Here is a 25,173-nt window from a genome sequence, read left to right on the forward strand (position 1 = left end):
GAACCTTTTGACTAAATGTTTATTCGTTTCAGTAACATTTATTCATTCATTCTAATTCAGATTTTATTTAACATTACTTAACAAACTCTCTGTTTAGTTTGTTTTTGGGAAGGTTACAACTTTGGTGTTCAACATATTGTTTCAGAAATGCAAACAATTAAAGATATTGAAATCACAACTTCATTTGGTTTTATGTTGTTTCAGTTGGCTTTAAGAAAAGAAATGACTATTTGTAAAAGGAAATTAGATTATTAAATTGGTTTTTAAAATGGAAAATTATCATGGATCAATGGATAAACACGGGTTTGAATCAGATTAATCCATATACAGTTTATTCCCAGATGGTGCAATTTACCCACTGACCTGGGTTAAATTGAGCCACAGGAACACTTTTTTATAAGAAGCTATAGGCCTATTTTTAGAACCCTTTGTCATATTCTGATCATTTAAAATGATAGGAAACATCCTGCAATTTCTTAACTTTCATTGAACTTTTGCCTAATTTTCTCTTATCTTGAGGACCACATAAGTAAAAAAAAACTTTTTTCAAGATGAGGTAGGCTATACTTTCTTAAAAGTTTTAATTTCGTTTCCATCATGTGTTAAACCAATTGCGCGTCTGTCTGAATCATAATGAAAGTGAACCGAAAGCACTTCTCACACAAGAGACTTCTGAACTGATTTCCTCTCTGCGGCCGCACGGACAACCAAACCAAAGCACAGAGGGTACGTTATACTTTTTATTTATTTGATAACAGCACATATTTTTCATATCTGCATCTTTATTTTCGTGTAACGTTAGTTGGGTTTAGCCGTGTAGCTAACTCGCAGCAGGCTAATGTTTTGTTTACACACCGAGAGCGCGTAACAGCAGCTTTAACAACAGGATACGTGCTGTATGTTTGTGCATTTGCTTTAATAAAATATATACTATCATATCGTGTTGTTAAAAAGTTTACTTTTTAAGTTTATAGTTGTTGTAAAAGGCTAACTTACTCATATGCAGTTCGTCAAAGAATGCATTATATTTCGGAAGCACTGAACTGTTTAACTTACAGCATACAAAAATTCACATTATTAATCTTATAGTTTCTGCCTAAATACCTTAGTTACTACAGTATACACGTGTTAACATTAAGTATTTGCTGCCTGCGACTGTCGTCAATCATTAACCATGGGTTGCAGGACATGTTTTCAGTGTCATTGTAATGCATACTTGGAAGTAGCAGTACTAACTTACCATACATGAATGTGTTTTTTTAATCATAGGGCTAAATTATCATGTTATTTTATATAGGCCTATCAGTACTCACATGATGTTTATCTGAGCCATTTAACTGTATATGATGCAGATCCCATAATCATTTATAATGTTTTTACTGTAGTAATTAGAAATGAACTATGGTATGTTGAAAATTGTTTTGTAAGAGACACCATAATCTCATTTAATATCATATACTGAGTAGTAAAAATGAAAACAGTGACCAGTTGATAAACTGCTCAGACTAGTCTTTCAAGTCATCTGATTTTCTTTAAGACAGGTCATGCCTTTTTAAAATCATTTTGCCTAAGCATAGACTGGCCTATGAACCCGAAAACTGATTACTGGGTGTGACGACATGCTTACCTCAAGATACCAGACGATACAAGATATTGAGTTCACGAAAACGAGATGACACAATATTTAACACTATTTTTAAGAAATATTCAATGACGAAATACATGAGTGGAAAAATAGTATTTTATTCAACTGAAAGTCAGTAACAATGAGGCAATAATTGGTTCAAGAGCAAGTAATCATATGGTTTTATAGAACAACACTGTTAAAATACAAGTTACGGACATAATGTATTATAACAAATTGCCTGCAAAGGGCGCCAACAACCTTGCGTTTGTTGTTGTTACACTTTACAGCAGATCAAATCATTGTTTAATATTGGTCAAACAACATTTATTTCAAATGTCCACTTAATCTTAAATATTTAGCTATTTCTTTATGATAGAAATGCTACAGCGAGGGTATAAAGTTTTATTTCGAAAATTGCGTTGCGCTTCACTCTGAAAACCCGCAGCGCATATTGAATTATTTGAATCACAGTATTTGAATATTAAACACAAAAGCACTATTCTATATTATGATTTTGGTAACACTTTACAGTAAGGTTCTTTAGTCAATGCATTATCCAGCATGAACTAACAATGAGCAATAGGCATACATTTGTTACTGTATTTGTTAATCGTTGTTAATGCCAGTTAATAAAAATACAGCTGTTCTTTGTTTATTCATGTTAGTTCACAGTGCATTAACTAACGTTAACAAGATTTTAATAAAGTATTAGTAAATGTTAAAATGAACATGCTGTATAAGTATTGTTCATTATTAGTTTATGCTAATTAATGTAGTTAACTAATGTAGTACTAATGAACTTTATTGTTAAGTGTTACCATGATTTTTAAATGGTTTTATGCTGCTTTAGCAAACTCGTATTGGTTGTGTTTGTGCAACTGGCCCCTGGTGATCAGTGTTCATTTTGGTTCTCATATGAAGTGTGCCAGAAGTGAAAGTGAAAGAGACAGCTGGAGATCTGCGTCCTCATGGCGTGCAGCAGGAGCAAGACGAGCCTGCGAGAGGACCTGACGTGTGCCATCTGCTTCGAGCTCTTCAGAGAGCCCGTGATGCTGGGCTGCATGCACCACTTCTGCAGGAGATGCATCGTGTCGTACTGGCAGACCGTCAGGGGTCCGGTGTCCTGCCCTCAGTGCCGGCAAGAGTTCCCCAACCGGAGCTTTCAGACCAACTACTTAGTGGCCGGTGTGGTGGAGAAGGTCAGGGCCGGCTCCACGCCTGCATCCATCAAGCATCTGGAGGTGAGTTTCTTCTCACAGTCAGGACAAGGCAAGACTCGTGACCAAAGGACTCGTGATGTCCTACACCATGTCAGCGTTAAGCGTTAAGTTCTGTATTTCCATAAACATTTCTTGAAAATGCCCTTCATTATTATGAGGCGAGTTTCTTCTCACAGTCACGACTAGTAGTCCAGTCATTTTATGAAAAAAGGTTGAACAAATTGCAACAGAAGCAAACTCAACTGATTTTGTATCCTCAATATGTTCTGAGTAAGGAAAGAAAGCCCCGAAGAATCCCATTAGGGGGAAGTTTCGAAAAAGACCCAAATATAGCCCATTCATACGCCTATTCATTCTCTTTCTCACGTTAATAGGGTAAAAATTGTAACCTTTAGATATCACCATGAAAATTACTGAGTTGATTACTTTCATCAAGACAAACAAAAAATGTATTACAAGTTTTTTGAAATTGTTTGTTAACATGGACAAACGGTGCATAATCTAATTACGTATGTGCTCATTTGCATAAATACCCAAACAGATCTAAACATTGGGTATAGCAGGTGAAAATGTCTTGTTGAGTCTTGTTGACATTAGGGATGCTAACCGATGACCGTTTGACCGATGGTTGACCGTCTCAACGTTAACTGATCAAAGTTGTCGGTAGTCGGTTAAAAAAAAAAAAAAGTGATCTCTAAATTAGGCTATTATAGACAGTGGACTAAACGCTACTACAGTTAGCCATCTCATTCCAAGATATTTTCTGTGAAGTGAACAAATCCCTCACACTCAATTTTTCATAACTTGCCTGTTTGTACTTAATAAACCAACAAAAACATTTGGCGCGAGGTCACAGCGTTTGGGTTCGCGCACTCACAAGGTTTGTGAAAAGTAAAGGCTACAGGCTAAAACACTCGAGGTTAGAGCCAGGGCAGACGACAGGATGAAGCGTGCAAAGAAACGTAACGTTAGTGTGTTGGACCATTTCACCAAAAAGAATGACACAGTAAGTTGCAACTTGTGTGATACAGTGCTTAGATACAGTAGTAATACTGTAGAAATACATTACATCTACATTTCAGTGGTAACAGATAAGGTGATGATGATCATCATCTTTCTTTATTATTGTTAGCACTACCTCAAACTAAGCGGAGTCTCTTCGGAGCTGTCATTTTCTTAAATGAGCCGCTGCAATGTTTCAAATGAGCTTCTAACGCTAGACTAACGACTTTATTTTCAACGTGATCACCTTGTACCCAAACCATTTCAAAACTAAAGAGCCATTTGTCCTCCGATTACATACAAGCTCCTCGGCACCGCGTTTGCAGGACTCATGTTTCGCACAGTAGGGGATTTTAAAAAAGTGACGTGAGTGGACGCGCGGCGCCGGGGCAGTGTGTGTGTGTGTGTGTGTGTGTGTGAGCGGGAGACAGAGAGAGATGCGACAGAGTTGCGAAATTGCAGGCGCGGCTCGAAATGGCTGTTTTTCAAATAGCGTTGGATATTTTAAACTAATCGGTTAACCGGTTGCAACCGGCTAATGAGGCTCGGTGGTCGGTCAAGAAAATGTTTAGTTTTCGCCATCCCTAGTTGACATATAACAGTAAAAGACTGTAGTAATGTTAAGGTCTGAATGGAACACACTTAGGCTACCCATGAACATTAATACATAGAGACAGGAAGAAGTACTGTAGAAACCAGCCTTTATTAATTATTATTGCAGAGATGGGGTTATGTTATATATTCCATATATTCTTCAAGTTTTTTTTCCCCTGACTCAGGACATATTGAGGATACAAAATCAGTTGAGTTTGCTTCTGTTGCAGTTTGTTCAAGGTTGACCCCCATTTTGGCTTAAAATGAATGGACTATAGGGCTGGGTATCGATTAAGATGTTCCAATTTCGATTCGATTTCGTTGCGCAAGTTCTCAGTTCGATTTTCGATTTGATTTTTGATTTCAATTTTAAATTCAATTTTTGATTTCGAATCACGATTCGATTTTCGATTCCGATTAAAAATTCGATTTTCGATTTCGATTCTAAATTCGATTTTCGATTTCGATTAAAAATTCGATTTCCGATTTCGATTCTAAATTCGATTTTCGATTCTCGATTCGACTCGATGAACATAGATTTAATACAAATCCTATATGTGACCCTGAACCACAAAACCAGTCACATTGGTTAATTTTTTCGAAATTGAGATTTATACATAATTTGAAAGTTGAATAAATAAGCTTTCCATTGATGTATGGTTTGGAGAATAACAATATTTGGCTGAGATACAACTATATGAAAATCTGGAATCTGAGGGTGCAAAAAAATCTAAACATTGAGAAAATCGCCTTTAAAGTTGTGCATTTATGTTCACGATTGTCCTGCATTCACTCACAAAAATAAATGTTTTATATATTTACGGTTGGAGATTCACTAAATATCTTCATGGAGCATGATCTTTACTTAATATCCTAATGATTTTTGGCATAAAAGAGAAATTTATAATTTTGACCCATATAATGTATTGTTGGCTATTGCCACAAATATACCCGTGCTACTTGTGACTCGTTTGTGATCAAGGGTCACATATTTATAAAAAAGAACAGTGAACATAAGTTTAGAAGTGGTTAATTAATCAAAAGAAATTAAGAGCCACACAAATGTAATATATGGCCATATATGTACTTATATTTTAAATAGCATGACATATATCTATACATATATTTGACATATCTGAGAACACAATGCATGCCTGCAACATATATGAACATTTATGTGTCCAAACATGTGAAGAAAATATTTGAGTTCATCCATATATGATACCATATATCTGAATATATTACAGTATAGTATTGGTTTCTCGAATATATGGACAACATTAAGTATAAATATGTGACATACATATTTGTTTCCCACATATTTAATAAATGTATGTAAACATACATGCATGTGATACTGATGCATTGAACTAAGTACATATATGCATATATGCATTTATGCGTCTTACATATATTTAACATTTATTTGCATATACGGGAAAATATATGGCACTAACATGAAAACGGCCATTTTTGCTATATTTTGAAATATATGTTTCATATATGTCTATGTGTTATATATATATATATGAATTTTGCATATATTCTCATATAGGCAGCAGACATACATGGGCACTGACATTATATATGTAATTTACATATATTGACGTATATTACATTTCTGTATGGCAAACCTGTATATTAAACTCTTTTTATTTTAGGTACACTTGGGTACATTAAAACAGAACGCAACTCTATATTTCAAATGCATACAATGAATAGACAGGATTTTGATGCTGAAAATTGGGCTAGTCAGAACAGTCAATCCTTGATCCTTGATCAAGCAGGATCAGGTTATTTTATGTTCAAGATAAAACACACATAAAGTCTCACAGCATTCGCTGTGACATGGAAGCCTATGAACAGTGGAGGAAAACTAATACTGGCTTTTGGGCGATAGATGAATAAATATGGAAAAAATCGATTTTGAATCGACCACATTTAAAAAACGATTGATCGAAAAATCATGTTTTTTGCCCAGCCCCAGTCAGGACAAGGCAAAGTCGTGACCGTCTTTCACTGTGTCCTACATCATGTCAGCATTAAATGACAAGTTCTGTATTTCCATAAACATTTCTTGAAAATGTCCTTCCGCATTTTTGAGATATAAAGCTTATGATTGTTTTTTTTTTTCATACTGTTAAGCACAAGACTTAAAGTAGTCATGTTACGTGACTAGTGAATTTCCAACACACCATAAATGACCTGTGTATTATCTGATATTGCTCAATAGCCAAAGACTTCCTATAATTGTGTTGGTAACACTTTACAATAAGTTCATTAGTTAACATTAGTCAACTACCTTAGTTAACATGAACTAAGAATAAACAATACTACTTCAGCATTTTTAATCTTAGTTAATATTAATTTCAACATTTATTAATACATTATTAAAATCAAAGGTTGTATTTGTTAACATTAGTTAATGCACTGTAAACTAACATGAACAAACAATGAACGGCTGTATATTTATTAATGAAGATGTGGTTACACTTTATTTTAAGGTGTCATCACCACAGTGCAATTATAATTTAAGTACAGAGTAATTAATAACATGTTCTTTACTTTAGGGTTAGGGCAGGATTTATTTATTTATTTATTTATTATTATTTATTTTTTTACATGTTCAAATAAATAAATAAATAAATCCTGCCCTAACCCTAAAGTAAAGAACATGTTATTAATTACTCTGTACTTAAATTATAATTGCACTGTGGTGATGACACCTTAAAATAAAGTGTAACCACATCTTCATTAATAAATATACAGCCGTTCATTGTTTGTTCATGTTAGTTTACAGTGCATTAACTAATGTTAACAAATACAACCTTTGATTAGGATGTAATTATGCATAATTTACTGCTATTACTATGGTAAGTACATGTAACATAATAACAAGGACACTGTAAAATAATGTTTCCACAAATGTAGTGATTATTGTTAGTTAATAATACATAAACTAATGTTAACTAATGAACCTTATTGTAAAGCGTTACCATTGTGTTGAATTATAATAGTCCATTTCATAATAAAGCGTAACCTTATCACACCATGGTAATATGATTGGGATTGTCCAAAACATTTTTTAGTTAAATCGGCAGATTTTGTTGCTATATAAACGCATATTTCAAATCAGAACTTTTAAGAAACATCAGTCAATCAAGCATTTTTTATGACAGATCTGATATGCCGCTGGGCTAATTAATATTGATCACAATGTCTGTGTTCACTCAAACTGATTTGCTGAATATAAAAAACATGGATATAGTGATATGTGAGTGCCAGCGAAAAGGCTAAAATATAGATTATATATAGACAGATCCTTCTCAAAAAATTAGCATATTGTGATAAAGTTCATTATTTTCCATAATGTAATGATAAAAATTAAACTTTCATATATTTTAGATTCATTGCACACCAACTGAAATATTTCAGGTCTTTTATTGTATTAATACTGATGATTTTGGCATACAGCTCATGAAAACCCAAAATTCCTATCTCAAAAAATTAGCATATTTCATCCGACCAATAAAATAAGTGTTTTTAATACAAAAAAGTCAACCTTCAAATAATTATGTTCAGTTATGCACTCAATACTTGGTCGGGAATCCTTTTGCAGAAATGACTGCTTCAATGCGGCGTGGCATGGAGGCAATCAGCCTGTGGCACTGCTGAGGTGTTATGGAGGCCCAGGATGCTTCGATAGCGGCCTTAAGCTCATCCAGAGTGTTGGGTCTTGCGTCTCTCAACTTTCTCTTCACAATATCCCACAGATTCTCTATGGGGTTCAGGTCAGGAGAGTTGGCAGGCCAATTGAGCACAGTAATACCATGGTCAGTAAACCATTTACCAGTGGTTTTGGCACTGTGAGCAGGTGCCTGGTCGTGCTGAAAAATGAAATCTTCATCTCCATAAAGCTTTTCAGCAGATGGAAGCATGAAGTGCTCCAAAATCTCCTGATAGCTAGCTGCATTGAACCTGCCCTTGATAAAACACAGTGCACTAACACCAGCGGCTGACATGGCACCCCAGACCATCACTGACTGTGGGTACTTGACACTGTACTTCAGGCATTTTGGCATTTCCTTCTCCCCAGTCTTCCTCCAGACTCTGGCACCTTGATTTCCGAATGACATACAAAACTGAGCAACAGTCCAGTGCTGCTTCTCTGTAGCCCAGGTCAGGCGCTTCTGCCGCTGTTTCTGGTTCAAAAGTGTCTTGACCTGGGGAATGCGGCACCTGTAGCCCATTTCCTGCACACGCCTGTGCATGTTGGCTCTGGATGTTTCTACTCCAGACTCAGTCCACTGCTTCCGCAGGTCCCCCAAGGTCTGGAATCGGTCCTTCTCCACAATCTTCCTCAGGGTCCGGTCACCTCTTCTCGTTGTGCAGCGTTTTTTGCCACACTTTTTCCTTCCCACAGACTTCCCACTGAGGTGCCTTGATACAGCACTCTGGGAACAGCCTATTTGTGCAGAAATTTCTTTCTGTGTCTTACCCTCTTGCTTGAGGGTGTCAATGATGGCCTTCTGGACAGCAGTCAGGTCGGCAGTCTTACCCATGATTGCGGTTTTGAGTAATGAAACAGGCTGGGAGTTTTTAAAAGCCTCAGGAATCTTTTGCAGGTGTTTAGAGTTAATTAGTTGATTCAGATGATTAGGTTAATAGCTCGTTTAGAGACCCTTTTCATGATATGATAATTTTTTGAGATAGGAATTTTGGGTTTTCATGAGCTGTATGCCAAAATCATCAGTATTAATACAATAAAAGACCTGAAATATTTCAGTTGGTGTGCAATGAATCTAAAATATATGAAAGTTTAATTTTTATCATTACATTATGGAAAATAATGAACTTTATCACAATATGCTAATTTTTTGAGAAGGACCTGTATATATATATACTATTATTATTATTCCAAAGGAGCTCTGTCATTTTCATAGGAAAAAACAAGAAAGATTAATATTTACATGGAGCATGGCAGTTATTTGTGCTATCGCTTTCTCTTTGTGTGTGTGTGTGTGTGTGTGTGTGTGTGTGAGAGAGAGAGATATAATCCAATCCATTCATATCAGTGGGAATAGATATACACTGACGTTCAAAAGTTTGGGATCGATCGTGTTTTTAAGTCATTATGCTCACCAAGGCTGCATTTATTTGATAAAAAAAAACGTGATATTTTTTAAATATTATTACAATTTAAAAGAACCATTTTCTATTTGAATATATTTTAAATTGTAATTTATTCCTGTGATCAAAGCTGAATCATTACTCCAGCCTTCAGTGTCACATGATCCTTCAGAAATCATTCTGGTTCATCCTATTACACATGGATGAACTACTGTAGGATAAAATAGTAAAAAGGTAAGCATGATTTTCAGAAACATTATTTATGAAAAGTACAGTTCTTGTTAATTTATTTAAAAAAAAAATGTATATGTATACATATTTAAATATTTTGAGAGCGGGTGGTACTTTGTGGGAGTGGGCGGAGCTAAAGAGTTCTTTTCAACTCTCTGATTGGTGGAATTTTCTGTACAGCATCATGGGAAATGTACTTTTTCACCAGGAATCCTACTGTTAAACACGATGATTTTAAAACTAAGCTGAAATAATGCAGACTGACAGCTTTAAAAGCAGTAAATGCCATCAATTAACAAGCTCGTAGCTCATAGTTGTATAAATTATCGTTAACATCGTTTCCTTATGGAGAAAATGAATGGGGATTTTACTTCCGGAACCCGACTTTTGCTCTCTATAGTTGATAGCGACTCCCAGATAGATCAGATAATGCAGTTTTCTTGCCATTTTCAGTGAATGCTCTGTGTAAATGCTCACCAAACGACTGTTTTGATTTTCGTCTCTTTTCTAGAAGCAATTAAAGGAGCGTCTAGAGTCGCAGTGCTCCCTGAGAGAGGCCTACGTCTCCATGATGCGTGCAGACACAGACCAGATGGAGAAAATAAGAGTGGGTCCATCTTTAAAACGAGAAAGATCACGAAGAGACGCTTCCTGCAAACTGGGAATCACACAACTCTTCTTTTCTTGCGTTTAGACAGCGGGAGTGGAGCTGCAGGGGCGAGTGCACAGTGACTTCCAGGCCCTACATCACTTCCTGCGGCTGGAGGAGGAGGCCATGATGGAGGAGTTACAGCAGGAGATGGAGCAGATGCTGAAGGGCCTGGAGGAACATCTGGAGGCCCTACAGGTCAATAACCGACAATGCTGGGTTTAGTAGAAGAGTGAAGAGATTGTTTTTCAATCGCAAAACGTCAGGGCTTCCCAAACATCTGTCAGCTGAAGCCCTGTGATATAAAATATTTACCTTAAGAAGCCAACTCCTGAGACTTTAAGTCAACATTTCTATAACTTAACAACATATGTTTAGGCCATCCTTCAAAATATGCTTGTTTGCCGTAACCCAACCGACCCTGTCAATTTAGGAACGACCCAATTTTTTTTATTTTAGTCCGACCGACTTGCCGGTTGTAAACTTGCGTTTTTTTTTTTACTCTTCAAAAAACTAATACAAATTCAATAAAATAATATTAATTATATTTTAGTAAGTAATGTGAATATAAATTGCTTTTGCCTACATACAAATGTAGGCTACGTTCTTTCTTTTAAATAAAAACATGTGGCGTCATCGTCATCTATGTCCCACTATGGCTTGTACGTTCGCTTCGCTTCATTCACTGTTTGCGTTTGGTAATGATGGCTGTGGCTGCAGTAGATAAAATGTTCGCGGTACTGTGGCAAGCCGTTTTAACTTTTATTCATTTCCAGGATATGAATTCTTGATATCAACAATTCAATTGTTTTGAATTCTTGATATCTGTAATTGTATTTTCACTAGTGAAATGTCTCCATAGCTGCCATTCAAAATCAATTGTTGATATCAACAATTGATTTCTTACTAGTAGAAATATAATTTTTGATATCAATAATTACATTGTTACTAGTAAGAATGTGAATTCCTGATATCAAGAATTCAATTGTCACTAGTTGAAATGTCTATCTTTGATATCAACAATTTAATTGCTACTAGTAAAAATTTTCATTTTTGATATCTGAAAATGTATTTCTGATATCAATATTATTTCAGATATCTAAAATGGTTTTCTTACTAGTAACAATCACATTCATGATATCAGAAATTAACATTGTCACTAGTGAAAATGGAATTATTGATATCAAAAATGAACATTGTTACTAGTAGCAATTCAATTGTTGATATCAAGAATAGACATTTCAACTATTGACAATTGAATTCTTGATATCAAAATGCCATTGTTACTAGTATAAATCTAATTCCTGATATCAATAACTATAATTTTAACTAGTGAAAATTGAATTGTTGATATCATGAATTCATATCCTGGAAATGAATAAAAGCTAAAACGGCTTGCCTAACGCGGTCACCGTTCAAAGTCATACGGGTTCGGGTACCATAATACATCTAAAAAATGCATAAAAACATCTCGACACCGCTTTAACTTGGCACGAAGTTCTGGAAAAACTGTGCCCAGATCTTTCCCCCTCCCTTCTCCCCTGTCTAACGGTGATCCTGTCGACTGACCTGAAGGAAACCACTCAAATGTTGGTGGAGGAAACTCAAACTATTGAGGACGTGCTACAATTTGACCCTAAAACCAAATGCTTTTTAATATTCGCTATTACTTCAATGCAAGTAAACAAGCGCGCCGTTATTTGCTTAGTGACGTGTGTGTTCAAGTAAGCCAGAAATGCGCAGATTCTGCGCAATACGCTGTATTTAATATATCATGAGGACTCACGAGTTGCGTATTTGCACTAAATCCGCGCAGATTTGTCTTAAACGAACTTCCCCAGCAAAGTGAGTAAACATAGAAACATGCCAAATTGGCTCGTGATTAGACAGCGTTACCCGCCAAAGTTAATTTTTACCTTTATTTGGCGGTTTGGAGGGTGTTCATTTCAATCCCTGAATGTTGCACTCCTGTTTGTCAAATTATTTGTGGTCTATATAACCTGCATCAGAATGAGGTTTGCAATGGTGCGCCCGAAAGCACGGTTTGAAGACACAGTCAGTGACATCACAATTTGCTAAATTGTTTAAATTCATACCTAGGTAATCACCGTGTCCAAAATTGTTCTTTTTTTTTTACATTGAATCTTGAAAAAAAAAAATAGACCTACCTACCGACCCTTTTTATTATTTTTTTTATGCTGTTACTGCAAACCAAAATATTTTTAAGGATGGCTTTATGGTTCTCTTTTTGAATGGTTACATGCCATGCATGTAAATACATTATAATCATAAAAAAAAAAAAAATTTGGTTATAGGCTACTTTACAATAACGCATAATTAGTTAACATTAGTTAATGTATTAATAGACATGGATATATGTTTATTTTTTTTACTTTTGTCTTAAAAAAAGGACCACAATGGAAAATAAGTTAATGCAACTTTATTGTGTTATCCTTGACAAAGAAGTTTTGCTACATTAATTGTTACTGTATTGCTACTTTTTATGTCAAATAAACTCAACTCAACTCAACATACTGTTACTGTATTGCTCACCACACAGGTGTCCGTCCGAGACCTGGAGCAGGACATTCACACGCTTCGACACGCCGCCAGCTGCACAGACCAATCAGTGCTCGTAGAGGTGATTATACTGATGCTTTCCAGCAGATCCAGCTGTCTAACAACTCATATTTAGAAGATTAATGCCTTATTTACACGAGGAACCAGTGCTGGTCGTCAGAATGAGTTATTGGTGAAGTGTAGCTGCACTCAGAGTGATGCCCTGGTGAAAATAAACATGCCAAGTATACTTTCAGCCAGACTCATGTAGTATACTTCAAGTGTGTTAATGATTAGGTAACTTGAAGTGTGCTAATTTTGTACTAAGTATATTTTAGTTGTAATTAAATTGTAGTAAAGCATAACTTTAAGTGTATTTAGTGTAGGTTTTGTGTAATAAATTGGAACAACTTCAAGTATATTTAAGTATATCCTGTGTAGGGACTGATGACATGCTTGATTAGTGATATTAAAGTCTACTTTATTTGTGTTACATTAAGTACATTACAAATTCATTGCGAGTGTCTTCGTGAAACATACAAGCAATATACCATAAGTGTATTATATTTGAGTAAAAAGTATATGCTCATTAATACCTTTGGCTTATTCCAAATACTACAGATTGCACACTTTGTCTTCAATAACAAATGTACATTAATAAACAAATATTACTTAGCTATACTTTGCACAAAATACTATTGTATACCGTAGTGTATTTTGAAAGTATACTTTCAATGCATTTACAATGATCATTTCCAGCACACAGTACATTTTTTCCCTAAAATATATTTTTAATAAAGTGCACATTTTTTTTAGAAAATATACTAAATTACAAATATTTTAAAGTCTGTTAAAAGTTGTATTGTGAAAATAGGTAAAAGCATGATATATTTAAAGATAGTAAAAAAATGTGTTAGTATATTTGCAATGTACTATTGAAAAAGGGAATAAATTTCAAATATTCAAAGTATACTTTTTTTTCACTCGGGTATCCATCTGTCAAAGAACTGATATTTGTAAGATTAATGTAATATTTACACGAGGAACCAGAGTGCTGGTCGTCAGAATGAGTTATTATAGTGAAGAGTCTCATGTATATTTCACACAGCAGCAGAACTGTAGAAAAATGATTTTGAGCATGTGCTGTTAATTATCAGACAGATGGTTAGCTTCTGTAGTGTGTTCAGCTGAATAACCTGTTGTATTCTGTTTCCTTCCTCCACAGCTTCCAGAACTGCATTCTGGGTGAGTAGCAATTAAAAACGGCTTTGTATTTTTACCACTGTTTATAAACCTAATCATGTTCCTTGTATAATCTCTAATTCAGTTTGATAATGCAAGAAGTGGCTGCCAATACTAGTAAACTTTCACTGTTACCAATGTTATAGGGGAAACTATTTAAAATAAAACATATGAAATTAAGGGAGTTAATTATAAATAATCATAATGATAATTTTAATTAAACTCTCTGGTGTTTTGAATGGTATATAGTGCGTTAGTTTCGGCGATGGTTCCAGAAGTATTTTTTCCATTCATTTCTCCCATAGGGATTTTTAAAAAAAAGTCTTTGTTAAAGCGTTATATGCCATGAGCCAAACCAACCAGGTGAACCATAACATTACAAACTTTGATTTTGTGCAAAAAAGTATTTGAAAATCAGACAAAAATGCAAAGGTACAAGACTGTGAACTTAACGTCAAATGAATCATTGCGAACAGAATAATCAAATTAAAAAACGATCGAGAAATATAAAACTACTCATTTACAAATGTTGATTAGATATATATATAAAAACAATATATATTTTAGGTTTGTTACAAAAATTTTGAGAGCATAGAGATCGACTTGATTATATCATTCGCAGTGCATCATGGGAGTGGGTGGCGCTTAAGAGCTCTTTTGGTGCATTTCACTTGTTGCGACTCTCTTATTGGTGGAATTTTCTGTACGGCATCATGGGAAATGTAGTTTTTCCACCACAAATTCTGCTGTTTTTTTTAAATAATATGAAATAATGCAGGTTGACAACTTCAACAAAAGCAAATAACATCGATTAAACAACCCAGTAGGGCTGACATTAAAGGTGAATAAGTTATTGTTAAAAATCATGTTTCCCTATGGGGAAAACGAATGGAGATTTTACTTCTGAAGCCTGATTGTTGCTCTCAATTGAGAGAAATCTGTCTAACTCAAACACCTCTGATTGGTCCCTGCGTTCACACTCGCAACAGACATGCCTGTGATTGGTTACAATGCTCAACGCTTCACAAAGCTGACTGACTTCTGTGTTTTTAAGATTTTAACTAGTCTTGTCTTTATTATGAAACCCCTGCTGACTCCAGATCACCTCTGCAAGAGCTGAATATTAACCTGAATACTTTCAGAAGCAAACGCATCGCTCCTCTTCAATACACTATGTGGCGAAAAATGTTTCATCATCTGAATCCAGGTAATTTGTGTCTGTTACACTTTGCCACTTTAACCACGACACATTATGCATTTAATTAGGAGTGACTTACGTGATATTTGTTGTATTAGAAAAGTGAACCTGAGAAATAGAGCAATAGCCTGAGGTAGTTATTACCCGCTGTAACAGATGGTGTTACTGCCATATAGTGACAGTACATTAAATGTATGAGCAGCAAAGGATTCAGTGACTCGCTTCAGCAGCCTTCACAGCTTTTTAGTTTACATAAAAATGTTGGGTTACACCCTTATCAGGAAATGTTGAAAACCTGCAGTCGTCTGACTGACTGTTCCACTGATTTCCGTGTGTTTTCCGGTCTGTCAAGGTGCTTTTTATACTGATCTGTAAGTTTTAAAACTCTGAAGGTGATGATACACAGGGCAGCTTTTTGAGCAATGTTGCCGTCAACGGGCAGCCAGATGAGACTCAGGGCCCACGACCGATCTACATTATCCAGATAGAAATGTATTGCCCATTTTCAATGGGAAAGTGCCCAAGCAACAATCGCTCGGCAAGATTGTCCTGCAACATTGCTCAAAAAGTTGCCCTGTGTATCATCACCTTCAGAGTTTTAAAACTGACTGATCAGTATAAAAAACACTTTAATATTGTAGTTACTGTTATATTTCATAGTATATCTTTATAGCACATATCTATATTTATACCATGGTCTGGGTGAATACTCGATTCTGATTGGCTGCAGGTGTCCATTAAAAAGTGATAGAGGACACCTAGTAAAGGAGTTCTGGTGAAACTGACTGTTTCAGTAATAACAGTAAAGCAAAGTAATAAATAAATGCGCTGGCTACATCAGCTGTGAGTAACCATAGCAACAGGCAGTCAAAGTATCCGTTTACAATTTATTGTATCAAAACAAACATCTAGTTAGCCGTTATACACAGCCTACTAATACAACAATGAGCGACTTCGTTATTTCTTTTAACCTTTTTGGAGAATTTGACAACTTTGATGACTGGGATGCTGCTGTAGATAAAACGGAGAAATGACACAAGGAGATAACACCACTGAGCGAACTATAAATATCTCCGGTTGCTAAATAAACCGTCAGGCGTAACACGGGAATCCAAGTTATTGTTTGTAAAAACTTTAGATTTCGATTGTAAAACTAATTAAAATATAAACTAATGTTTTGAAAATGTGTTATTTGGCAAGTGACCATGGTATAAGCGGGTTAATGCCCGATGAGGTGTCCATTGTCTAGGTATTAATGGACCTGGACACAGATTCCACTATGATTCTGGTTCATTTCATGAAAAGAAAATTGGTTTTCAGGCTTTTAGTCAATATCTGTGAGGCTAATTATATGCTAGTGTACTCTTAAAAGTTGTAAAAGTATTTAAAATAGACTGTTTTTTGAATCTCTAAATTACGCTAAAATATTCATGGTTGTCTTGTCAATAATATGACTAGCAATAGAAAGTTGCATGTGCATGATGACTAATGTAATGACTTGTGGTTCAGTGAATAAGTGAAGAAACACTACAGCCAGTTCATCGAGTGTGTGTGCGGTTAGACCGTCTAAAAGCAACAGTAAATCTAGTACATAATCAAGTGCATAAAAATTCAACCACTTTATCATTGTTCAAAGTACATACTCAGTGACTAATACAATCTTTGTCATGGAATACACTTAGTATTTTAAAGTCCTCCTGTAGTCAATAATTGTATCCCTTAAAACTCATCTTTGATCACCAAAATTAAATATTTAAACGTTTTTTCCTTGAAAAAAATTCTTCATGACTTAAAATATCTTGAATGTAACTCGACACCCTTGCCTCATTTAGTATATGCAGCGACATGAATATGCAAATGAGCCCCGCCTCCACTCACTCACCGCAGCTCGGATTACCTGATCCACTCGCTCAACTGTAGTAAACGCTACAATACTGGTTTAATTCAGCCATATATGTTTGATCCAGAAACTGATTCAGAAGAGAAAGAGTGAATTATACCGTCACAGTCTTCGTCTGCACTGTTCTGTCTTGTTTGCACTACACCTCCCAGAATCCCTCGTCTCCACACCTGATCTCACTCCCTCATTTCCTCGTCATCATCTGTCTCACCTGTTTGCACATCATTAGTGTTCATTGGTTTGTGTATTTAGTTTCCTCTGTCCAGTCATTCCTTGTCGGTCTTTGTTCATACGTCACCTTTGTGTGTATGCTTTGTGTCTGCCTTAAACTGATCCTGGAAATGGAATAAACCTATGTTTGAATTGGAACCTGTCGACCATCGTCTTCTTCAACCCACACACACCCGTGACAGAAAGACCGACCAAACAAACAAGATGAGCTGGGAGTTTGTTGGACAGATCACGGCTTTGGCGATGGAGAGCCGCGATCTGTTCCAATACACATGGGGGTTCGTTCCCCTAGTTGCTTCTTCCTCTCTGAGCGACGAAGTGATAAAGGCTTGTTACCGGCTTGGGGCCCAGGAGGTAGATCCACGGGAACTCCCAGACATCGCTGGTCTGGATTGGAGAGAGGCCCTCTCTAGATGTCTGGACAGCTTCATCCCGTGGCACGCCATGTCACCATCAGAGCTTCACGTCAGCCACGTCCAGCCAGAGCTTCACGTCAGCCACGTCCAGCCAGAGCTTCACGTCAGCCACGTCCAGCCAGAGCTTCACGTCAGCCACGTCCAGCCAGAGCTTCACGTCAGCCACGTCCAGCCAGAGCCGAGGCCCTCTTCGCCGCTGGTCCCGTCCAGCACAGAGCCTTCACCGCTGGTCCCGTCCAGCACAGAGCCTTCACCGCTGGTCCCGTCCAGCACAGAGCCTTCACCGCTGGTCCCGTCCAGCACAGAGCCTTCACCGCTGGTCCCGTCCAGCACAGAGCCTTCACCGCTGGTCCCGTCCAGCACAGAGCCTTCACCGCTGGTCCCGTCCAGCACAGAGCCTTCACCGCTGGTCCCGTCCAGCACAGAGCCTTCACCGCTGGTCCCGTCCAGCACAGAGCCTTCACCGCTGGTCCCGTCCAGCACAGAGCCTTCACCGCTGGCCCCGTCCAGCACAGAGCCTTCACCGCTGGTCCCGTCCAGCACAGAGCCTTCACCGCTGGTCCCGTCCAGCACAGAGCCTTCACCGCTGGTCCCGTCCAGCACAGAGCCTTCACCGCTGGTCCCGTCCAGCACAGAGCCTTCACCGCTGGTCCCGTCCAGCACAGAGCCTTCACCGCTGGTCCCGTCCAGCACAGAGCCTTCACCGCTGGTCCCGTCCAGCACAGAGCCTTCACCGCTGGTCCCGTCCAGCACAGAGCCTTCACCGCTGGTCCCGTCCAGCACAGAGCCTTCACCGCTGGTCCCGTCCAGCACAGAGCCTTCACCGCTGGTCCCGTCCAGCACAGAGCCTTCACCGCTGGTCCCGTCCAGCACAGAGCCTTCACCGCTGGTCCCGTCCAGCACAGAGCCTTCACCGCTGGTCCCGTCCAGCACAGAGCCTTCACCGCTGGTCCCGTCCAGCACAGAGCCTTCACCGCTGGTCCCGTCCAGCACAGAGCCTTCACCGCTGGTCCCGTCCAGCACAGAGCCTTCACCGCTGGTCCCGTCCAGCACAGAGCCTTCACCGCTGGTCCCGTCCAGCACAGAGCCTTCACCGCTGGTCCCGTCCAGCACAGAGCCTTCACCGCTGGTCCCGTCCAGCACAGAGCCTTCACCGCTGGTCCCGTCCAGCACAGAGCCTTCACCGCTGGTCCCGTCCAGCACAGAGCCTTCACCGCTGGTCCCGTCCAGCACAGAGCCTTCACCGCTGGTCCCGTCCAGCACAGAGCCTTCACCGCTGGTCCCGTCCAGCACAGAGCCTTCACCGCTGGTCCCGTCCAGCACAGAGCCTTCACCGCTGGTCCCGTCCAGCACAGAGCCTTCACCGCTGGTCCCGTCCAGCACAGAGCCTTCTTCCCCGCTGGTCCCGTCCAGCACAGAGCCTTCTTCCAGGCTGGTCCCGTGCAGCCCAGAGCCCTCGCCGCTGACTCCGTGCAGCCCAGAACCCTCGCCGCTGACGCCGTGCAGCCCAGAACCCTCGCCGCTGACGCCGTGCAGCCCAGAGACCCTTTCACCACTGGCGCCGTCCAGCCCAGAGACCTGTTCACCGCTGGTTCCGTCCAGTCCTGAACATTGTCCTGACCCAGTCACTCTCCCCATTCATTTTTTGGGGGGGGGGGCAAAGACCCTCGCCGTGGGCGCCCAAGGGCCCATGGCCACCAGAAGGGTCCTCACCGCCATGGCCGCCCGAAGGGTCCTCACCGCCATGGCCGCCCGAAGGGTCCTCGCCGCCATGGCCACCATAAGGATCTCCTCCGCCATGGCCACCCGAGGGGTCTTCACCACCCTGGACGCCCGAGGGTCCGACAGCTCCGCCCTGGACGCCCGAGGGTCCGACAGCTTCGCCTGGACGTCCGAGGCGCCAACAGCTCCGCCCTGGACGCCCGAGGGGTCTTCTCCATCCTGTCCGCCGGCACATCCTGCTACGCCCTGGAGGCGTTGGACTCCTATAGGCCACGCCCTCGTCAGCCTCCAGGGCGCCCACCCCTATTGATGTTATACGGCGCGAGGTCGTGCCTATTTGAGGGGGGCGTTATTTCACAGTCTTCGTCTGCACTGTTCTGTCTTGTTTGCACTACACCTCCCAGAATCTCTCTTGTCTCCACACCTGATCTCACTCCCTCATTTCCTCGTCATCATCTGTCTCACCTGTTTGCACATCATTAGTGTTCATTGGTTTGTGTATTTAGTTTCCTCTGTCCAGTCATTCCTTGTCGGTCTTGTCGGACCTTCATACGTCACCTTTGTGTGTATGCTTTGTGTCTGCCTTAAACTGATCCTGGAAATGCAATAAATCTATGTTTGAATTGGAACCTGTCGACCATCGTCTTCTTCAACCCACACACACCCGTGACATATACAGGCTCGTCTACAAGTCCGTGTATCAGAATGGTGATGCGTTTTACGTATCGCTCTCTACGACATCAGACACATAACAGTAATTGATATGATCCTGATATGATATAGCCTTTTGCTTTTGCTTATCAAACAGCTTATAATGTGTTGTTTATGTCACACAAGTTCCCCTTCTCCATCTCAGAGTTAGCTGCCTTCTAACAATCATCAGAAACACTTTGAACATCTCAGAACGTCAGTGGAGAAAGGCATATTGTTCATCATATACTACATCATGTACATAATTCACCTGCTATATTGCTAGACGTACACGATTTTTCATATCAACAGAAAAATATACTGGTATAACTGCTAGTTCGCTGTTAATGATATGCGAAAGCCTGCCCCTCTCGTGACGTGATTGGTCACATGTTTGTGACTGCAGGAAACAGGGGCGAGTTTGAGACTTTGCTTTGGTTTGTCTTTGGTTCACTGCCGTTTTAAGGAGAAAATACTCAGCAATGCTGTCGACTTATGAATTTACACATGGTTTGTCTTAAAGCATATTAAAAACACCACATAGACATATAAACAACATTAAAAGCTGGATTTTCACCGCAGGGGGATTTAGTAATTTTAAGATCTGAGGTAAATGATGTATTGTTGCTTTCATTATGGCTTTTAAAGTTTTATTGTCATAGCCATACAAGTGACTGAGATTATCAGTGAGCTGTTAGGACAAAAACACTGATTAACATGGAAAAGATACCTTTTGTTTGGATTATTTTGTTCGCAATTTGGACGACACTGTTCGTGCCGTGTGTTTTGTGTTGCGTTCAACAAGTTGAGTTCACAACTCGCCGGAAACATCGTTTTCTCGCACGAGCAGAAGAACGTAGCCAATCAAGAACCATTGACAGATCTGAATGTCATCAAAATCCCTTTCTGACATTTCTGAATAAGAATTTGATTCGCCACACTAAGGGCCCTATCGCACATGCGGCGCAATGCAGCGCCAGGGTGACGCATGGGTGTTTTGCTAGTTTCAGCCCAACGCAGTTTTCATTTTCACGTCCTGCGCTACGTGGTTTAAAAGGCAAATGCATCTGTGGCCCATGGGCTGCTGGCCTGAAAGCGAGGTATGTGTTCAGGCGCATTGTTGGCGGGTTGGTATTTTGAGGAACTGAAATAGACTGAGCCATTGACCAACTGAACCCTGCTCTAAAGTCAATGGCGCAATATATATTTTTTGTTATTTAAAGAGCGCGTTAGTAATGTGCGCCTAAAGACGGGTCCACAATGCATGTACACTCTGCTTATTACACACACACTCTGCTTATACACACACAGGGACGTAACACAAACATGCCAAATAATTAAAATAAAAGGATTCCAATGTAAAAGATTAATATTGTGATATGGTGGATTCCGGCTTGTCCCGTGGATGGTCTACGCTTTAAAGCGGCACTATGCAGTTTTTTTATCTTAACTGAACAGCTTTGGAGTTATTGAAATGGTTATATGACTCTTTTCGGGTTGAATGGTCGCCGTCTCAGTGGACCACCGGCCTCAGCGTCAGGAAGTATCGCGTGATATCAGCTCTCGCGATGTACGCCTAACGCGGTAAGCTACTTTATAATTATAAAGTGCAGAGGCCGTATTTGCAGATATTTACGACAGTAACGTTAAATACAAGTACTCCACAGCGACTCTAGGGGTCACTGTTTGACAAAAACGGAAATCCTGCATAGTGCTGCTTTAACCTCACTCACACACTCAGTGTTTTTCCACTTGCAAATTCCGTCATGTAAATAGCAAATCCGTAATGGCGCGAGTGCAACTGGCTTTTAAAGGGAATGGGAGACGAGACTCTGATTGGTGTATTGCACGTTACGTCCAAAACACACCCATTTCTCATTAAGAGAATAGAGACAAAACACACACATTACTCATTAAGAGAATAGAGACAAAACACACACATTACTCATCAAGAGAGTACAGACGACCCTTTTAGACCATGCACCGGGAGTGCCGACCATTTGTCCCGTCGTTAAACTAGCAAAAGTGGATTCGGACGCACTAAGTGAACTTCAGACCAAGTGCTTAGATCATTAAAATAAAGCCCTCTATGTTTCAAAATCAATCCTGTTTATGCCAGTGTGTGTTTTGTTCCCAGGCCCAGCACCACTGATATTCGATGAGGACACAGCTCATCCCAGTCTACAGCTTTCCAGGGACAAAACCCAAGTGATCGAGAGCGACACGATGATCAGTCACACATGTGATGCCAAGCGCTTCCTCCAGTGTGTCAACATCCTCGCCACCGAGGGCTTCCAGTCGGGTAGCCATTACTGGGAGGTGGATGTGAGGAACAGTCCTAAATGGGACCTGGGAGTGTCCCTGGAGTCGGTGAACCGCCGGGCCCGGGTCAGGCTGTGTCCCGAGAACGGGTACTGGACCCTGCGGTTGCGGAGTGGGAACCAGTTCTCGGCCGGTACTCAACCCTGGACCCCGCTCGCCGTCACCACATCTCCCAGCAGGATCGGGGTGTTCCTGGACTGTGAGGAAAGGAAAGTGTCTTTTTATAATGCGGAGAGCATGGCACTGCTGTACTCCTTCTCCAGCGGGCCCAGAGGAAAAGCCTTCCCCTTTTTCAGCACGTGTCTCAGTGAGCGCGGGCACAAAGCCCAAGCCATACGCATCCTGCACTCCCCGTTCCTGGGGAAGATGTAAAACAGGCTGTAATGAGCCTCTCATTTTTAAAGGTTTTCCATATTTTACATTTATCAGCACTTTTGATGCATCTCATGACGACGCTAATCAATCATTACGAGGGGAGTTCATTTTATGCTCATCAAACAGACAAAAGGAACCACAGACAATTCTGAATCTTTGTGTGTGTGTGTGTGTGTGTGTGTGTGTGTGTGTGAGGTCTGATTTTACATGTTGATTAATAAAAGAAACATAATCTGAACTTTTTTTTAGCTTTTGATTTTTATTTACTGTTTTAGAATTTCATTTTAAAGAACCTTTATTTTTTATTTATAGAATCAAATGAGGCTAACGTCTCACAAATGCAGACACAATTCTTTAGCCTGTCTGGTAAGAAAGTGCTTTATTTTATTTTACTTTACTTTAAAGACAAAATTATTTAGCCTGTCTGGTAAGAAAGTGCTTTATTTTATTTTACTTTACTTTAAAGACAAAATTATTTAGCCTGTCTGGTAAGAAAGTGCTTTATTATTTCATTTTATACAGACAAAATTCCTTAGCTAATTTTTTAGTTAATTTGTATTTATTTATGTGAATAAGAAATGCTGAAGAAATGGTAAATAAATACTGTACATGATGTAAATCAGTCCAGCATTTTATTAAAAAATATATATATTTACAACAGCTTTCTGTGACATTCATACTGCACAATATTCTTTTCATCGTCGCCTTTATAGAAATGTACAGAAAGTAATTATAGATATTGCATGGAAACAAATTAAAATACTTTGCTCTTCCCAGTGAGTTGTCCAGTGGTTTCCCCGTTCATCCCTGAGGAACTGAGGCCGCCTGTGATTCCTGCTCCATCAGCACTCAGCGTTTCTCTCTGTAGTCGCTGCAGTGGCTGCTTCTGTCCATCAGTGTGACAGGACAGGAAGATGAGATGTTTATTTCTGATGTACGTCGAACTCTTCCTTCCTCTGCAATGCAAAACAAGCACCCTGTTCTGTCACACAAACACCTTGATATAAATGCATATCACTTGCACAACATGAAATATGCATGCCACAACGCATCATTCACCTGCAATTACATGATCTCGTAATTAATTTGGGAGGGTTGAAGTTGGTTCATAAAGTCCTGTTTGGGTTATCCCATCCCGGATGCAGAAAACAGCAAGGATGGGGCATTATCTGTCGGAGCAGGAAAAGTGCCTCAACATTCTCTTCCTCCTGCCTCCTGTTAGGGGTGAGGTGTGTCACACACACACACACACACACACACACACACACACACACACACACACACACACACACACACACACACACACACACACACACACAGAGCAAGAGTCCGGCGGCCCTCACACTACATTATCGCTGTCCTGGGACTGAGGTTTGGGCTGCTGGAAACCAGATTCATGCTCAACCCCCCCCCCCCCCCCCCCCCCCCCAGTTGCCTTTAAACACACTGAACAGCCATGATTTAAACAGCCTATTAACATTCCAGCGCTCAGCTTTCCTTTCTAAAGTTGTGCTGATATTTTCATCCACATGGATAATACAGATGTACAGTTGATTATTTTTCCCGCTCAGATAGATGTTGCATGTTTACAGGTACAGCCTCTCGACATTATCATGGGTTACTGGAAGTCTACTTTTCACAAATACTGTCTCTCTAAAGTGAAAAAGTGCAACGGGAGTTTTTATTTATTTTTTGTCAATGAAATAAATGTACTATATTTTATTTTGATAATGTTTTTATTTAATATTTTGTATTTTTAGGGGATTTTTTATACTACATTATATTTATGCTGTATTCCATGTATTCACTTTTTGAGCATAGACCTGAAAATCAAATGTCCAACTTAAACTGTGGTAAATCTTGAATGCTTTAGAGCAACAGACTTAAGTTTGATCTCTTTTCACACACAACACTTGGCAGACTATTGCTGAAGTGAAAAAGGTTTTTAAAAAGAACAAAAAAGTTACAGAATTTTTATGTGTATTATGAAAAATGCACAAAAATACTATTTTCAATTTTGATATGAAATATATATTTTCAAAAACATGTTTTACTCTAAAACTGT

General features: G+C 39.4%; 1 protein-coding gene and 1 long non-coding RNA gene across 2 annotated transcripts; one reads left to right on the top strand and one right to left on the bottom strand.

Annotated features, from left to right (window-relative positions):
* Positions 1–380: 380 nt before the first annotated feature.
* trim105 (tripartite motif containing 105) lies at positions 381–23,884 on the top strand. Its single transcript, XM_077217218.1, has 8 exons — positions 381–726; positions 2,549–2,868; positions 10,316–10,411; positions 10,499–10,651; positions 13,014–13,094; positions 14,238–14,257; positions 15,355–15,461; positions 22,549–23,884. Exons 2-8 carry the CDS (start codon positions 2,596–2,598, stop codon positions 23,103–23,105), a joined length of 1,287 nt encoding a protein of 428 aa, XP_077073333.1. The 5' UTR covers positions 381–726; positions 2,549–2,595; the 3' UTR covers positions 23,106–23,884.
* Positions 23,878–24,517, bottom strand: LOC143724240 (uncharacterized). Its single transcript, XR_013197292.1, has 3 exons — positions 24,401–24,517; positions 24,168–24,323; positions 23,878–24,064 (listed from the first exon to the last, which is right to left on the bottom strand). It is a non-coding gene; the product is annotated as an uncharacterized LOC143724240 (long non-coding RNA).
* Positions 24,518–25,173: the final 656 nt, after the last annotated feature.

The sequence above is a fragment of the Siphateles boraxobius genome, unplaced genomic scaffold (genome assembly GCF_051911475.1).
Source record: "Siphateles boraxobius isolate OS27281-9 unplaced genomic scaffold, OSU_SipBor_1 70, whole genome shotgun sequence".
NCBI classification, from domain to species: domain Eukaryota; kingdom Metazoa; phylum Chordata; class Actinopteri; order Cypriniformes; family Leuciscidae; genus Siphateles; species Siphateles boraxobius.

What these genes read in the sequence shown, in the direction of transcription:
- trim105 (XM_077217218.1), top strand. Translation starts at nt 2,596, where the DNA reads ATGGCGTGCAGCAGGAGCAAGACGAGCCTGCGAGAGGACCTGACGTGT. An exon ending in ACCAGATGGAGAAAATAAGA is followed by an intron (nt 10,412 to 10,498) that starts GTGGGTCCATCT and finishes TCTTGCGTTTAG; the next exon opens with ACAGCGGGAGTGGAGCTGCA. An exon ending in GTTTCATCATCTGAATCCAG is followed by an intron (nt 15,462 to 22,548) that starts GTAATTTGTGTC and finishes TTTTGTTCCCAG; the next exon opens with GCCCAGCACCACTGATATTC.